This window comes from Eumetopias jubatus, unplaced genomic scaffold, assembly GCF_037043125.1.
Source record: "Eumetopias jubatus isolate StellerSeaLion01/CBP00866 unplaced genomic scaffold, mEumJub1_p1.0 scaffold_15, whole genome shotgun sequence".
Taxonomy (NCBI): Eukaryota; Metazoa; Chordata; class Mammalia; order Carnivora; family Otariidae; genus Eumetopias; species Eumetopias jubatus.
This window is the reverse complement of record NW_028274821.1, coordinates 71,168,249-71,186,368: the sequence shown is the minus strand read 5'-3', so window position 1 is coordinate 71,186,368 and position 18,120 is coordinate 71,168,249. Positions and strand designations below refer to the sequence as shown.

General features: G+C 44.6%; 1 protein-coding gene across 1 annotated transcript in view; it reads left to right on the top strand.

Annotated features, from left to right (window-relative positions):
• Window positions 1-13,474: 13,474 nt before the first annotated feature.
• Window positions 13,475-18,120, top strand: part of TMEM245 (transmembrane protein 245) — a 100,998-nt gene continuing 96,352 nt past the window's right edge. The window contains exon 1 of the mRNA XM_028108739.2: window positions 13,475-14,077. Coding sequence (XP_027964540.1) covers window positions 13,490-14,077 — 588 coding nt within the window. The 5' untranslated portion in view covers window positions 13,475-13,489. The remainder of the gene's footprint in view (window positions 14,078-18,120) is intronic.

Genomic DNA, 18,120 nt, shown 5'->3' with positions numbered 1-18,120 from the left:
AAATGCATTTGGATATTTACACAGCTGATGGGGAGAATGGGAAAGATTATAATGATAAGAAAATGGTCCATACTAAGAGGAAATTTCTTCTCAGTCAGTGAGCAGTTCTGAGAAAATATTTTTTATTGCTGTTTGGAAAGGTTAGGAATGGAACTGTGAGTGTTCCTGAAGATGTAAAACTATATTAATGATAAAAAAAAAGAGGCATTATTAGCGGTTAGAATTTGGACTCTTCTCTCACTGTATTTTATAAATTAAACAATTCATGTGTTGTTATCCGCTGAGTATGATTAAATATGTATTATAATAGACAAATCATCTTAATAAAAATTTAAGGCATTTTGAAAATAAACATTTTTGGAGATGGTGGAGATTTGGAGTAGAAACTTTTTAAAGATGACATTTCTTTTTTAAATCAGAAAGTGGGAGATGACCCCTAGAGTGAATTCACCTAGAGTTTCCGTTCAACATGTTTGGACTTGTAAACTGGACCAGCAGTCAGCAGAACTTATAATGCCTTGACTTAATGCATCTCCTTTTTTCAAAGGAACCCAAATGTTCCTTTGTCCCAAATGTCTGTGCTAACAGCCCATTCAGAGGAAAAGAGTCTATGGGTGTCATTGAGTTGCTGATGGATTTCCACTGGAGAGTTTTGCAGTCCTCTGGCTTGCTTTAGAGCTGGATTTGTGGATTTTGTGATTAAACAAGACTGGAGATTGATTTCTAATGCCATCCTTGAAATTCACTGTCAGGGTGAAAGTCCGCCTGGGGGGTAGGGAGAGAACTTTTAAATTCTGAAACTGTACAAAAATAAGGAAAACATTGTGATTCTGTGACACACAGTCTACCAAGTGACGTAGGAAAAATAATCCTCATTGCAGATGGAGGGAGGTTAAATGACATTAGGTAAGCAAAAGAACTGGGTAGGATTCAAACTCAGGTCATCTGGTTCAAGTCTGTGGCTCCACCTCGCTGCCATGGCCTTGGAACTGAGCCCTCCAGTCCCGGCTGAGGGTGGCCTTTGCACACCTTCTAAGCTATCATGCTTTTTCAGTAGTGAGGATACAGCGTATGCAAGCACCCACTTTGTAAATAAGAAGGCAAATATTTTTATACTTCACTCTCTGATGTATATGGTATTTCAGCTATAAATAGGTTAAGACTAAAGAGAGACAGGCTAGCCTCTGTAGCAGGCAGGGAAGGAACACAACGGATTTTTCATCTGCTTGCGTTCCAGGTCAAGCTATTTATTTCACGAATTGTTTCCACTTTGACGACCAGTCTTGCATATTTGTGCTTAGAACTTTCTCTGACTTCTTATTGCCATTAGGGTAAAATGCAGTCCATTTTGATTACTTCCCAAATCATCTTTTTTTTTAAGATTTTATTTATTTATTTGACAGAGAGACACAGCGAGAGAGGGAACACAAGCAGGGGGAGTGGGAGAGGGAGAAGCAGGCTTCCCGAGGAGCAGGGAGCCTGATGTGGGGCTCGATCCCAGGACCCTGGAATCGTGACCTGAGCTGAAGGCAGACGCTTAACAACTGAGCCACCCAGGCGCCCCTCTCCCAAAACATCTTTTGCCACCACTCCTCACTTGCCATGTCCACTCAAGGCAGCTGCTCTCAACTCCCCTCTCATGGTGTTGCCTGTGCCCAGATGTCTCCCACTTCCTGTGCTTGCTGATCTCCTGCTTACCTTTCGGGCACATCTTCGGTATTTGTTCCTCCAGTCCCCTGGACTAGATAGGTTTAAGTCCCCACCTCGTGCTCCCACAGCACACTGGGCTTCCCCATCCAGCTGTCCATCACACTTTACTGCAATCCCTTGCTCGCCCTCCCTTGCTCGCTCCCCAATGCAGGGACCATTTCTTGCTATTCATGGTTGTAACAGACACCGCTACACCATTGGCGCTCAGCAAACACTTGTTGGACAGAAAAAAGTAGATGAAACTGTACTTCCGTGGCAAGTTTGTTTGGTTCAGAGGCTTGTATTTCATATACAATGCCAGACCAGCATTTTTATATTCTTCCACTTGTGATCAAACCATAAACCAGTTCTTTAGCAAACACTGAACTTTTGAAACACAGATAGAAAGTCGGTTCTGTTTTGCCCTGCAGTGAACCTTAATTGATATTCTGAACAATAATTATTGTTTGCAAATAAGAACTAACAAACCAGGTGTTAGTTTATAGGCACACTGAAATTAAAATTCTGTAGACTTCAACTTCATTTCTTTTTACCTAATATGAGAATAAATTTCCATTTTATCTCTGTATTCCCATTTTCCAACATAGTACTTGTCACAGAGGAGATGCCTAACCAATATTATTTTTTTCCTAAAATGCCCAAGTAGAACCATAGTAACAGCTAAATGTGTTTAGTGCTGTTCTAAGCACCTTATGTGGATTAACCCATTTAATCCTCACAATCCCCACAGGAAGTAGATTCTACTATTAATCCAATTTTACAGATGAAGAAACTGAGGCTAGTCATTTGGCATAAATGACCAGTGCTGGCCATTTAATCTAATGCCCTTACTTGACAAAGGGGCAGCTGAGGCCTAGGAAGGTGAAAGGACTTCCTACACATTCGTGTCTTTATGCATACTCATTAAGGTGTTTATTAAATGGAATCCACCATGCACACTCAAATTAGGTAGGTGCTTTTTCCCTCCTTTACTGATTCACAATAAGTAGGAGGACTTTTATAGTTCTGTTTGGGGAAGGAGGTACATTTCTCTTTCTATAACTTTCTTCTCAAAAACATTTAGAATCTTTATCAGCTATTTAGTGCTTTTAATAGGTTTTTTTAAAAAATACACAGATTGGACAATACTAGAAGAATGTATTTGTCTTAGTTAATTTTTAAAAGTGATTTGCCTAAAACCCCAGGTCTTCTCATTTAGAACCCAATGCCCTCTTATTGCTCCACTGTAGTCTCCAAGCTGAATTTATAACCATGATTTCAGACAAAATGCAGGAGCCATATTTAATGATCTTAAGTTGGCGTTTGTCATTAAGGACACCGGAAAGTTTGGACAACTCAGGGATGGATTTTTCATCCCAGACAGTTTTTACTACAATTTCTGTAATTAAGTTTACTGTCTATATTCTGGATTTTGTGCTTCCAAGATATTGCCACTGAGGTTATGTGTCATTCTCAGGCCTAGCCTGGGGTCCGCAAACTTTCTGTAAAGGGCCAGATGGTAGAGAAGTTTAGGCTCTGCGGTCTCTGTTTCAGCTGCTCAGCTCTGTTGCAGTCAATTCAGAACTGGGTAAGCAGAAGTTTTAATTTCTCTAAGCTGTGGCCATCATGAATGACTTTTACTATTGAATTGCTCTTGTGGGCATTATAGTGTTTCAGAGTAATTTATTTCCCTGTAGATTTCTTTTTAAGTGTTATCTAAATCTGTTATGCCCAGGGGAGAGTTTTACACACACGACTATGGCATCTCCCTCATGTATCCTCATGGAAAAATATTTGAGAACTCCTTCACTAGGCCAGATGCTGAGATGTGTATATGGAAAAATATTTGAGAACTCCTTCACTAGGCCAGATGCTGAGATGTGTATACTTCGTTGTATATAAGTGTAGTGTATATCATTTTTCTCTAAACAGAACTGGGTATGTTTAGTGGACAGTTTGATTATTCTCAGTGTGTATATATACTTGTTACATAAACGCCATGCCCCTGTGAAGGTCTTTGTCAGGATTGTTTCTGTTCCTGATCCCTTGAATACTCGAAAACCCAAGAGATACATTGTGCATATTACAGGCAAAACTACCTTAGAATTTATAGGAATTTGGTTTGTAGAAAGGATTCCTTTATTAAGCCTTGCCTCCTCCACTCAACATGATATGAATTGTTAAGAATGTATAAAGTATCACTGTTGAGTTTGACTTGTCTATACTTTTAGTTAAGAAACTAAGGCTAATGTTAATTAAGTAAATGGCATGTTGATAGAACCTATACATATTTCGTATTTAGATTCCTTATTCAGATACTCTGTTCTTTAGTTACAAGTTGGACTTCCTTGTTTTTATATTTAATAACCTGATATAAGTTCCTTTTCACAAAAATAGTGGCTATACTAGTGTGATTTTAAGTATGTCTGGAGACTGAACATTGAAGTGAATCATCAAGCTCATTGAGATTTGTCACTTAAAATGTACTGATGCTTGTTATGAGGCAAATAGCTGTTCCGTTCCATCTTTCTGGAGGGTAAGTGACTCTCTAGGGTGACTGTGATGGTTGTGGCGTTCACCTAGTTCACTATAGTTACCATTTCAGCACGTACGATGTCCCGGCCACCTGGGTGAGTGAATGCAGCTTCTCCACATGCCTTATTCCCACAGACACGCTGATGCTGGGACAATCTGGCTCCAGGAGTATTAATATACTTTTTTGAGACTGTCTACAAAATGCTATTTTGTAAAAACTATGCCTTTAAATAGACACCGGTGGGTTATATTTGTTTTATAATAATTGTGTACCTAATGTTCAGTTGCAATTGATTTTGAGATTTATGTATATTTATAAGCCTGTCCTATGTGAATTTTTACTCTAAGATATGATACCTTACTAACAGAGACATGGATTTCTATTTATGTAAAGTAATTGTAGCAACATTCCTAGATGCTACCTAAATGATTGTTCGGTCCATTTGCCATCACAAATCCTTTTATCTTTAGAGAATTATGTTACAGTTAGAATATATTAACTAGATTTAAACTTTAAAAGTATAAATTCTCAACATGGTTTGAAATTCTTCCTGTTGATACAATTAAAGTTAGTTTATAATTCCTTATTGCTTTGCTCTGGTCCATTTTCGGTTTTCTGTTGTTTAACGTGCTTTCATTTGTAAAGTGTCCCTGAATTTATAGACCTTGGAGAAGATGACAGCCTATGTTGTCTGACAAAGAGGAAAGTCACGTTGCAGTAGTCAGATAAAAGTCCTTGTAGAGAAACAGTTTGCAAAATGAAATTGTATTTATAGCTTCAGCTTAATACCTTTATCAAATAGTACATGAAGGCGTATAATCCCATTTAAAATATACAGTATTAATTAGTAGCATAACTTTGGTTATGAGCCTTACTAGGAGCTAAATCATATTATATGTTGAGAATAGTTAGAGTTTAGGGTGCCTGGGTGGCTCAGATGGTTAAGCGTCTGCCTTCGGCTCAGGTCATGGTCCCAGGGTCCTGGGATCGAGTCCCACATCGGGCTCCCTGCTCCTTGGGAGCCTGCTTCTCCCTCTGCCTCTGCCTCCCTCTCTCTCTCTCTCTCTCTCTCTCTGTCTGTCTCTCATGAATAAATAAATAAAATCTTAAAAAAAAAAGAATAGTTAGAGTTTAGTAGTAGAGCCTCATGAATCATGAAGGAAGCATGGGATTTGCAGAATAGAGCTTCTGAGCTGTCAGTACTACAGGGGCTAGGTTGAGAAGCTCAAGGAATGTCAGGTTGGGAAAGAATCAGGCATTACCACATTCTACATTGCAGGCTCTAATCCTCACCCTGCCCCAAGAAAACAAATATTTTGGTCTTCTAAGTGTTCCCTCTGGCATTTATTTTGCAGGATTCTCAGTGGATAGCTCAGCTATCAGACCTGAACCTGGCTGATGGTTGAGTTGGAATTTTCTTAGGGCTCAGTCCCAGGCGCAAGGGACTCTTCATTCATTCAACATTTACTGAGGATTCTTATGTGCCAATTCCTGTGCTAGACACTACACAAAGAGGACTGAAGGAAGAACAGCTTTTGATTTCTGCCCCGAAGAGGCTCACAGCCTGCTGGGGAGGCAGACACATAAACACCATGATAAGACCTTTTGGTGACTGCAGTGGTAAGGAAATACTCAGGTGTGGTGCGCGCCTGGAGGACGGACCCTCACCCGGCCTGAGGCAACCAGGACAGCAGGCAGTGGTCCTGAAGCTGAATCTTAAGGAAGGGGTAGGAGTAAAACAGGCACAAGGCATGGAGAAGCATCTCCAAGAAAGAGGAGAGCAACCCCAGAAGAAAAACCAGCAGGATGTGTCTGGGACCACTGCCGTTTGACAAGGTTTATATGAGTTTCCCATTGCAGCTATAACAAATTACCACAAATTTCATGGCTTAAAACGACAGAACTGTGTTCTCTTTCATTTCTGCTGGCCAGAAGTCGGAAGTGAATCTTAGGGCGCTAAAATCAAGATGTTGGCAGGGCTGATTTCTCCTGGGAACTCCAGCTTCTGGTACCTCTGGGCATTCCTTGGCCTCCGGCCTCACCACTCCAATTTCTCTGCATCCTTGGTCAGATTGCTGCTCCTCTTCTGTAGCCTAATCTCTCCCTCCCTCTGATAAAGATATTTAGGATTGCATTTAGGCCCCACCCTTATAAACCCAGGATAATCTCCTATCTCAAAATCTTTAAGTACCAAGTGCCTTTAACTACCTAAGCTAACACACTGGATAGGTTGTAGGAATTAGGACATGGCCATTCTCCTTTCCACCACAGTGCTGGAGGATAAAGGACAAAGCAGGTGTGGGGAGAAGTGAGGGTGAGTGTGGCCGCATCACACAGGATCTTGGAAGTCAGAGTAAAGAGCTTGGACTCTTCCATGGGGTAAAGAGGTTTTGAAGGGATCACATTGTATTTGGAAAGGTCACACTGTCTGCAGTGTAGAGAATTGAGTGGAGCAGGAGGGCAGAGATGGCAGCAGAGACCACCCAGAGGCTTCGGTGACATCACTGTGTGGTGCCAAGAGCATACAAACAGGTGGACACTTAGGATTCAAGCCCAGCAAGACTTGATTCTCAGACACAAATAGTTTATTTATAAATAAAGAAGGATTAGTCTGGCCAACTTGAAACGCATCCAGCATCTTCTGGTTTTCAGTCTTACTCTGATTTACCCAGAAGGGTGGGTGTTTATACATTGGGTGGTCTCAGCCTTAGTTTGAGTCTATTCTTGGGAGTAGAGCCAAGGAAGGGGTCGGCTAAGGATTCCAAATTCTGATCTGTAATTCTCAAACTCAGCCATTCCAGATAAAACGTAAATCTCTATCAACTAAGGACACGTAAGGCCACCTACTTTCTGGACAGGCACTCTGGCTTTCGGCACAGAATTGTTCATCACAAAATTCACCCATTTTCCTGACCAACCTTCCTCCCACCCTAGAAGAGGAAGGGGGAGCTCTCTTGGTTACAGACTTTTTTTTTTTTAAAGATTTTATTTATTTGAGAGAGAGAGAGAGCATGAGCAGACTCCCTGCAGACCAGGGAGCCCGGCGAGGGACTTGATCCCAGGACCCCGAGATCACAACCTGAGTGGAAGGCAGACTGAGTCTTCTGAACCTACTGAGCCACCCAGGTGCCCCAGACTTTTTTTTTTTTTTTAAGATTTTATTTATTTGAGAGAGAGAGCAGAAGCAGGGGGTGGGGGAGGAGCGGAGGGAGAGGGAGAAACAGACTCCCCGCTGAGGAGGGAGCCTGATGGGGGGCTCAATTCCAGGACCTTGAGATCATGACCTGAGCTGAATGCAGATGCTTAACCGACTTGAGCCACCCAGGTGCCCCATTGGTTGTAGACTTTGAAAAACGTGTGTGTGTGTGTGTGTGTGTGTGTGTGTGTGTGTGTGTGTGTGTGTGTGTTTTCCCAAAAGGACTACACAAGCTGCTTCTTGTGTGTGTGTGTGTGTGTGTGTGTGTGTGTGTGTGTTTTCCCAAAAGGACTACACAAGCTGCTTCTTATTCACCTGGCTCTCTCCTGGGTACATAGGTCTCAGTTGAGTTGATTGAATCAATTTGATAATTCTTTTCACTAATCTTTTCATTAACTAGTAAAATTTTCTTTGTTGACATGGCATGGAAAGTTAGCTGAAGCTGGATGTCACAGACCAGAAGGACAGGAACCTGGAGGCAGGAAAGGCTACAGTCTACTCAGTGAACTGGCAGGACCCACACTGTAAGTGATGTCCTGTGTCCCAACATGGGAAGAGGAGAGGGAAGGGGAGTAGTCAGGGAGTCAGGCAAGGCCTGATGGTAAGCAAACTTGTTTGCAATATTTGTCCTTCAGCCACTGAGATTTTTTTTTTTTAAATCTCTTACTAATTTCTCATATACACACTAATTAACTTCCTAAACTCTTCTTCTAGACCAGTTATCTACCTTTTTAGTCTGCCAGTTTTTTTTTTAAAGATTTTATTTATTTATTTCACAGAGAGAGAGAGAGACAGCAAGAGAGGGAACACAAGCAGGGGGAGTGGGAGAGGGAGAAGCAGGCTTCCTGCCGAGCAGGGAGCCCGATGCGGGGCTCGATCCCAGGACCCTGGGATCATGACCTGAGCTGAAGGCAAATGCTTAATGACTGAGCCACCCAGGCGCCCCCAGTTATCTACATTTTTAGTCTGCCAGTTTTTTTTTTTAAGATTTTATTTATTTATTTGACAGAGAGACAGCGAGAGAGGGAACACAAGCAGGGGGAGTGGGAGAGGGAGAAGAAGGCTCCCTGCCCAGCAAGGAGCCCAATGCGGGGCTCGATCCCAAGACCCTGGGACCATGACCTGATCCGAAGGCAGATGCTTAACAACTGAGCCACCTGGAGCCCCTAGTCTGCCAGTTTTATCTAGTATCAGACACTCCATGATTAGTTACAGTAGGAAAGGCAAATAAATTTCATCTTGTGTGCCTACTTTGTTGATAGTGATTCCCTAGAATATTCTGCTGAGGATTTTGAGGCTATATACCTAGGCATAGGGAGAAAGAGATCAGTGGTTGATTAGCAATGTCTGCCTTGGACTTAGCAAAGAAAAGTGGTAACTTGTAATTACATGTCTGATTACTTTTTCACATGATCTCTCCTCCTTCACTGTACATATGTATCACTTTATTTATTTATTTATTTTTAAAGATTTTATTTATTTGACAGACACAGCGAGAGAGGGAACACAAGCAGGGGGAGTGGGAGAGGGAGAAGCGGGCTTCCCGCGGAGCAGGGAGCCCGATGCGGGGCTCCATCCCAGGACCCTGGGATCATGACCTGAGCCGAAGGCAGACGCTCAACGACTGAGCCACCCAGGCGCCCCCATATGTATCACTTTATACTTGACATACACACTCCATGGTTTTTTGTTTTATTTATTTTATTTTAATTCCAGTATAGTTAACATAGTGTTAAATTAGTTTCAGGTGTACGATATAGTGATTCAACAATTCTGTACATTACTCAGTGCTCATCAAGATGAGTTTCCTCTTAATCTCCTTTACCTCTTTCCCCTATCCCCCCCACTGGGTAACCGTCTGTTCTCTATAGTTAAAAGAGTCTGTTTTTTTGGTTTGTCTCTTTTCTTTCCTTTGTTTGTTCATATACACTCTATTGTAAGCACTGGATTTTGTACAAAGCAGGTGCTTAGCACAACTCAGTAACTGTAGAGACACTTGGGAGAACTCTAAGATACAATGCCTGGGAGAATCCTCCCTTTATTTGCTTTATCTCTGGGGCTTTTATCTTTGTTTTTGTTTTGTTTTGTTTTTTCCTGGGGCTTTTATCTTGATACCCTGAGGAAGTGGGGGGGTGGTCTGTGGATGTTAACTGTTGTTTAAGGACTGCCTCTTTGGCTTCAAGACAGCCATTAGTCACCCTGAGAGCCCCTATCAGGTTCTCACCATATACCAGGCACTATACTGCTGCTTGAGACACACACTTATTTCGAAAATCCTCAGAGCAACCAATGATGTAGGTATTAGCATTTTATCTGCCAGAAAGCTTTCTGTTGCAAGAAATGTAAAACCCAACTAAAACTGGCTTACATGATTAGGGAATTCATGGGTTCAGGCAACAGGAAGGCCGAAGGCAGTGTGGTGCCGGGGTCAGCTTGATCCACTCCTGAGTCCATTTTACCTCCACTGTATCCTGGCTGTCCATGGAGGCCATTCTTGTCCGAGGTGGTTGGAGTGAGTTGTTATGTGAGGTGAGCAAAGAAAGCCCAAGTAACCTTGCATTTTGGAGGAAAAGCCTAAAGGCACATGTCCTGTGAACTAGAGGATTGAATGGACTGTGTGTACTCTTCTCAAATGTAGTCTGTGGGTTCTACATCTCAGTATTTTAATTTGTCTCTGCTCTCAATCTCAAGAATGCCTGGCAGAAGCATTCTCAGTGTTTCAGTAACATTTTGAGCAGGAAGCACAAACAGGCTTTTTGAAAGGCTACCACTCACTCATTCACTTGCTCAGCAAACACTTACTGAGCTTCTACTCTGTACTATGAATGTCATATACTGTGTCTGGTGTTGGGGAAACAGCTGAAGCAAACCCATGTAAACCACTGACCTTGACCACAGTGTGGTAAGTACAATCATAGCATGGTGAGCAAAATTCTGTAGAAACCCAACCTTAAATTAGGCCATATAAATGTTAGTCTAGTTCGTTTCTAGTGCATCTGCCATCATTTCTGTTAGAATTCCATTCTTGACTGGAAATTCTATCGGAGACTTGTCAGTTCGATTGCTTTGGCTATTAGAACAGTTTTGAAATGTTCAGCAATTTTGCCTTTTGCTGAGGCTTGGAAGCAGAACACCATGACAGGGAATTTTTGGTTTGCCGAGCTGGGGCCCTAACACAGTTTAGGCAACCTTACTGCTGTGCCAGCCCTCCCAAATCCCACCCCCCCCCCCTCGCCAACGTCCAATGCATACCTAAGTCACTTTCTGTTTGTAAAGCCTTTTGTTACATAAAATGGAGCTGTTGGGGGTTTTTGGTTTTTTGTTTTGTTTTTCTTTACTTTGTAACCACAGGAAGAGAGCTGAGTCTTTGGTTGGAGGAAGACCTGGGATACTTGGTCTTGATAGCTTTTGAGCCCCTGTGGCTAGAGGACAGAAGGCCAGACGTGGAAGGAACTCTCATGAGAAGAGTCACAATACATTGAGCACAAGTGGCTTGGTGTAGGGCTTGGGTCACAAAGGAGCACAGGGTAGGGAAGTCAGGGAGGAGGACTTCTTCCGCTTCTCTGAGTGGAACCCAGCTTTTTGGCACTCTGAGGATTAGAAGTTTGGGAGTATCCAGGATCTGGGAATAGTGACATAGGCACTGCCAATCCTATGACAGGTACAGGTAAGCTGTGTGGGCAGCAGGGTGGACACAGGGTGTTTGGTGGTTGACTCATGTCTCTGGATATATATGAGGCACCCTCTTTGGGATTCCCTACTCATTACTGAGGACTTTTTGGGAGGGAGGCTGAGGCCTTGCTCTGATATAAATAGAAGCCTGGGGCCAGTGTAAAATGGGAACTGAAAACAAATGTGACCATGATTGTAATATAATCTCAGCAGCCCTGGACAAAGTAAAGAAGCAAAGCAAAATGTAAGAAAACTGAAGCAATATATTTACAGAGTCAAAGTCCAAAGACCACTTGAGAAACAAGAGCTGTGACCTGAAAGACCTAAAAAAAATGAGATGGAAAAGAATTACTATTTTACTTTAAATAATGTAAATTATTACATTTACTGACTCCCCTTGTCTCCGTCTTAGTAAGCAACAGTTCCTTCCTTCCTTCCTTCCTTCCTTCCTTCCTTCCATTTATTTATTCATGAGAGTCAGAGAGAGAGAGAGAGAGAGAGGCAGAGGGAGAAGCAGGCTCCCCCCCTAGCAGGAAGCCTGATGCGGGACTCGATCCCAGGACCCTGGGATCATGACCTGAGCCGAAGGCAGACACTTAACCATCTGAGCCACCCAGGCGCCCCGTAAGCAACAGTTTCTTCATCTGAAAACTGTGGATAATGATACTTGTCCTGTCTAATTTAAAGAGAAAAATTGTGTTTAAATTAATATGAAAACTTACTGAAAACAGAAAAGGTATGACCTGCAGGGTTTCACATATTGAGTACTCAGTAAAGCCTGCCTGCTTGCTTTTCTCTCTCTTTCTTTTTAAATATTTATGTGTTAGAGAGAGAGAGAGAGAGAGCGCACGCACTGATTGAGTAGGGGGAGGGGTAGATGGAGAGGGAGAGGATCTCATGTGGACTTCATGTTGTGCTCTTTCTTTTCCTTTGCTTTCCCTTCTTTCTTTCCTCTTCTTTTTTTGTTTTTAAAGATTTTATTTATTTATTTGACAGAGAGAGACACAGCGAGAGAGGGAACACAAGCAGGGGGAGCGGGAGAGGGAGAAGCAGGCTTCCCGCTGAGCAGGGAGCCCAATCCCAGAACCCTGGGATCGTGACCTGAGCTGAAGGCAGACGCTTAACGACTGAGCCACCCAGGCGCCCCTCTTTCATCTTTTAATAAAAATGTTGGTTAAGGTGTGAGTAGTAGGGATGGATCCCAGGACCTTTCCAACATAACAGAAGCACCTTGCACTGCTCTAGCGATTTGTCTTTTTCTCCCCTGAGATAAGAGCTTCAATTATTATTATTTCCAAGTGACAGAGGGGAAATCAGGGTTGGGGGCTTAAATAACCTGACCCCTGGTCTCAAAAAGAAACAGTAGCAGTTTGAGACTCCGATCTAGAGCTCTTTTAGGAGTTTAGATAGCTCGCACATGACACCTACCCCAATGTCAACAGTAGCTGTACTTTACAGTCCACCGAGGAGCTTTAAAAAATATGCCAAAGATCACTAGTCAGACCAATTAATGTTAACAGGTAAGACAACAGACTTAGGAGCCAGATTCCGAGCTTGAATTATGCCTTTGCTACTCAGTAGCTGTGTGACCTTGGCAAGGTACTTAACTTCTCTGTGCCTTAGTTTTCTTTTTTGTAAAGTGGGGATAACAACACCATGTTCTCTGTAGGGTTGTTCTTTTTTTTTTTTTTTAAAGATTTTATTTGTTTGAGAGAGAGAGAGAGAGCATGAGAGGGGGTAGGGTCAGAGGGAGAAGCAGACTCCCTGCTGAGCAGGGAGCCCGATGCGGGACTCGATTCTGGGACTCCAGGATCATGACCTGAGCCGAAGGCAGTTGCTTAACCAACTAAGCCACCCAGGCGCCCTGTAGGGTTGTTCTAAGGATTAAATGAATGAAGCACTTGGAACAGGGCCTGCGGTATGGTGATCGCTATTTAAAGTCCTGCACCAGGGCAAACACTTTGCTTATTAAATAAATGAAGAGAATTGAATGTGGGGATCCGTCTTTCGTTAAGTACTACCCCCCCCCCCCCGGGATTCTAATGTACCACCTAGAATTTCCAATCTGCGAATGTAGCGCCTCTTTTGGAATTCCGCCTCCTGAAAAGTTGACTTTAACCAATGGGTGAAGGGACCTTCCCCCCCACTCCCGGAAGATGTTGAGCCCAGAAACGGGTTACCTGGATCTGCAGGGACCAATGGGCGAAGGAACCCGGGGGCGAAGGAACTCTTTCCATACTTTCTGGGAGTTGTAGTTCCCCAAGGGTCTCATAGGCGCTCGGTGCCCAGCTAGAAACTACAACGACCATAATGCCGCGCGCCGCGCGCCTTGCCTCTCTCCGTGCCTCCCGCTCGGCTTCCCAGTACCGCCTCTTGGCGGCGGCGGCAGAGGCGCTATGGCCGACGGCGGCGGCCCTCCCGAGGCGCCCAGTCCACGGGGCTCCCCGGGCCGGGTGCCGCTGGCCCCGCGCCCGGTCGGCCCGGGAGGCGGCGGCGGCTGCTGCGGGGAGACCCCAAGGACGCCGGCGCTGGCGCTGCGCTTCGACAAGCCTATTAAGCAGGCCTTCTACAACACGGGGGCCGTGCTGTTCGTGTGCCTGTGTTGCGGCGCCGCCGTGCTCGTCTACTTCATCCTGGAGGCCTTCCTGCGGCCGCTGCTGTGGGCCGTGCTGTGCGGCACCTTCTTGCACCCCTTCAAGAGCTCGCTGACGCGCCTGGGCCGCCACTGGCTGCAGCGCCTGCACCGCGCGCACACGCCCATCGTGCTGGCCGCGCTGCTGCTGCCGCTCTGCTTCGCCGACTACGGCGTGGAGGCCCTGGGCGAGCAGGCGCTGCGCCGCCGCCGCCTGCTGCTGTTGCTCGGCGCCGGCGGCCCGCTCCTCTACGGCCTCTACAGCCTTGGCAGCTACCTGGGCGTGCAGGTGCTGCTGGCGCACGCCGGCGCGCTCATCTGCCGCGGGCTGGACTACTTCAGCAGCCTGTGGGTGAGTGAGCGGCGGCCCGGCCTCCGTCCGCGGGCCCAGCGGGCACGCGCACGCGGCACCCCTCACCACACACCCCTGGTTCCCGGGGATGCCATCCCGCAGCTCCCCCTCACCAGTGCGGGGACCATCAAAAGTCTCCGCCCTCCTTCCCGGGCACCTAAGGACCTTGGCCCACTTCCTTCCAAAGAGAGAGCGGGTGTGGCTCGAAAACAGCCTCCTTGTCCCCCCGGCCCCATCTGAATAGACCCTCTTTGGGGGACGTGTCCCCAGGTTGAGAATCGCAGTTCCGCTCTGCCGCTTGAGTTGAGCATCGGCAGGTGGACTTGAATTTACCCCTGGTCAGAGGAGGGGGAGGGTGGTGGTGGCTCCGGCCATCTGGATGGCCGCAGGAAGGGACCTTACAGCTCCTAGTCCAGCTTGTCATTCTGCAGATGAGAGAGGTGACTTTTTTTTTTTTTTTAACCAGGCCACGGCTAGTTAGGGACAAAGAAGGGACTGGTTGACTCAAGTTTCTCAAGTCCTAATCAAAGCGTTCTTCAAAGGCCGGGGCCGCTTCTGAGTTCGGATGATTTCAGTACTCTTAGTGAGAAGGACCTGGGCCTGCTCCACCACACAGTCTACTTTTTGGGAACCACCTGTGGAGGGAAAGCTGTACCACAGTACCTCGCCTCCCGCCTGGATTACTCAAGCAGACTGGGTGAAGGAGAGGTAGATGTGTGATTCTTGGATCACCCTGAGTTTATTCTTAGAAAATTAGGGAGCTTTCGAATTGGAAGGGATTTCAAAGATAATCTAGTAGCACATTTCCTAGCTCAGACTAGACTGCAGACCAATTAGTACCCAACTATTTAAGTGAGGACTATTAAAAACAGGTGGATATCTAATGCATAAGAAGACTAATTTGTCAATAAACAGTACCATTTAAAATTTTATTCACTTTTGTCAGTGTTCAGTGCACCTTGACGTCAAGTTGCAAAATAATTCCCCTTATGTGTCAAGCAGGCTTTTGACTTGGCCAAGGTTATTTGTAGAAGTGATGATCGGGGACGCCCGGGTGGCTCAGTCGGTTGAGCGGCTGCCTTCGGCCCGGGTCATGATCCCAGGGTCCTGGGATTGGATCGAGTCCCACATCGGGCTCCTTGCTCAGCTGGGAGCCTGCTTCTCCCTCTCTCTCCCTCTGCTTGTGCTCTGTCAAATAAATAAAATCTTTAAAAAAAAAAAGTGATGATGGACCCCAGAACTCCTGTATTCTCTCGCTCTATCACTGCCATCTCTCAGTTTCCATTAAAAGGTGATTGAACATGTTGATGGATACTAGGCTTTGTGTAGGGGTTTAAAAGGAATAAGATGCAGGCTTTGTCTTCAAGGTGCATATAACTGTATGTGAACATATTCTCATGGAGAAGACACACACACACACACACGTCATGGGCCAGCAAGGTATTGAGTGCCTCATCCATAATTTTGGGATGCTGCCTATGTGATCGGACAGACGAGCTTTGGCCTCCAAGTGGCCTGAGCTATTTCAGTTGTGGTAGGAAGGAGGGATGTGGAATGACATTTGAACTCTGAGGGCTTGCTGGATTGTCAGGTGGGAGAGACCCCAGAGTTAATGTACTTTTTACTGCCAGATGCCTGCCACTTTTCAGGAGAGGCTTCTTAGGCACAGAAAATGTGATAGTCCCAAAGTCAAACAATGTGAAGAGAGCCACGCTTCACTTTTTTGGAGTATGCCACAGCTCCTTTACCCTGTTATTTATACCTTCAGTGCTATTTCTCCTTTATCTTGTTGCACAGTTCACTTGATTGAATGGCTCATATAAGGCAGGATACTGTATGCTGTTAAGAATTATAAATACTATGACTTGATTCTGAGAAATTCAGTCTTGGGCGCCTGGGTGGCTCAGTCGTTAAGCGTCTGCCTTCGGCTCAGGTCATGATCCCGGGGTCCTGGGATCGAGTCCCACATCGGGCTCCCTGCTCGGCGGGAAGCCTGCTTCCTCTCCTGCTCCTCCTGCTTGTGTTCCTGCTCTCGCTGTCTCTCTCTCTGTCAAATAAATAAAATCTTAAAAAAAAAAAATTCAGTCTTGTCAGAGGCAGGCACATGTATGGTTTCTGCTGACATTTTGACTGTTGATACTGCAATTTAGTATAAATTATTGTAGGCAAGGCCAAATAGGGTATCCACCAAACTGGGAAATTGGAAAATAAAAGATCGAACATGTGAATAGCGTAATTTCATACTGTAGTGAGAAGTTGAATACATGGGTAAATTGGCAGGGTTAGTGGAAAGTGGGGCATTTCTGCTAGTTACCCTCAGTGAAAAGAGATGAGGAATTTGAGTACCAGTGAAGAAGTGCCTGGAGCTGAATGTATGTAGTTTTGTATGTGTTTTTACAGAGGAGAAACCCTCATTTTTGTATTTTACTTAAATACCCTAATCTGAGTTGTGGATGAGTGGAAGAGAAGTAAGGGCCAATATTGATTTTGTGGCGGGGAGCGGGGGTTAGGGTGGTCAAGTTAATTAATGATTTTTAAAAGCCTTGAAACAGCTGTTTGGCTATAGTGACGGGCACGGGAGAAGAGGAGTGCGGGGTGGGAAACAAAGCCATTATAACAGAAACCGTATGAGTTAGGAGTGAGTAGGAGTGGTAGAGGGGGTTAAATTGAACGAGTAGGTCCCTAGGTTGATCAGAGTTTGAGAGAAATGAGGCTTGCAGTTGTGGTTTCTTGTAGCAGCACTTAGGGGTGGGTGGTTGGATGCAGGGAGAGGTGTACTTGGGAAACAGACAGGGAGTCCTCAGCTCTCAGCCAAAAGGGCTGATTAAGGCTTGACATGAAGTGAAGGAATGTCGGGTGGCTGGGCAAGGGCCCCACTCTGTAACTTTTCTATCTCATAACTTCACTGTTGCTGTGGTTCTGTGAGCCCAAGCAGAGCTGCCTGGTATTGAAAAAGAGTCCGTTTTCTAGACAACTTGTAAATTTGAGCTTGCCGCTAAAGAGGGATGTAGATGGGAAAGGCAGGGAGAAAAGTCACATAGCTGACAATTCATATGTTTAAGATCCAACTTTTAAGCATCTATCACGTGCCAGGCGCTGGATTAGGTGCTTTCATGGGTGTTGTCTTATTCTCACGATTATCCTGTGAAGGAGGGAGGATCTCTAAATCAAAGATTGATTTAGAGATTGATCTGTTTATACTGTCAGGACAGGTATTCAGCGGACCTATCAGCAGTTGAAGTCCTTTTGTCAAAATTCTGAGTAACCTTTGATAAGGATTTATAAAAGTTTTCCCCCCACTATATTGTGTTTAAATGTTTTAATTTAACTTTTTAAAATAAAAATTGATTTTAATTATTTGGGAAAAAACATAAGAGTATCAGGACTGGACTAACCATACATGTTTCCCCAAAGACCCTTGGATTCTAGTCATCTAGAAACCTTGGTCATCTCTTTTCTTCTTCTTTTTTTTTTTTTTTTTTAAGATTTTATTTATTTGACAGAGAGAGACACAGCGAGAGAGGGAACACAAGCAGGGGGAGTGGGAGAGGGAGAAGCAGGCTTCCCACTGAGCAGGGAGCTTGATATGGGGCTCAGTCCCAGGACCCTGGGATCGTGACCTGAGCCGAACGCAGACGCTTAACGACTGAGCCATCTAGGCACCCCATCTCTTTTCTTCCTTTATCTTTGTATCTATTCAGCTATTTCCAAGTAGCTTGGAAATAGTTTTCCTTTGTAGTGGCTTCAGTACCTGTATTTTCCTTTTTTGCCCGTTTATCCTTCTAGTTCAGTTCCTCTTCACCTCACTTTTGTGTTTCTTCAGTCTCCTAACACTCTGTCCTGCTTACAAGTAAAGACCAGTAATTTATGGTATGAGTAATTCTTTTAAACAGTTAAAAATGTATTAAAATTTTGTATGGACTTAGTGATTTTTAAACACACACACAAAAAAATCACCTGTTGCCCCATGCTGACATGTGATACAGTCCTTGGGGCCCTTGGCGTCTTCCCATGATGTGGAGTTGTCAAGATAAAACTGAAAA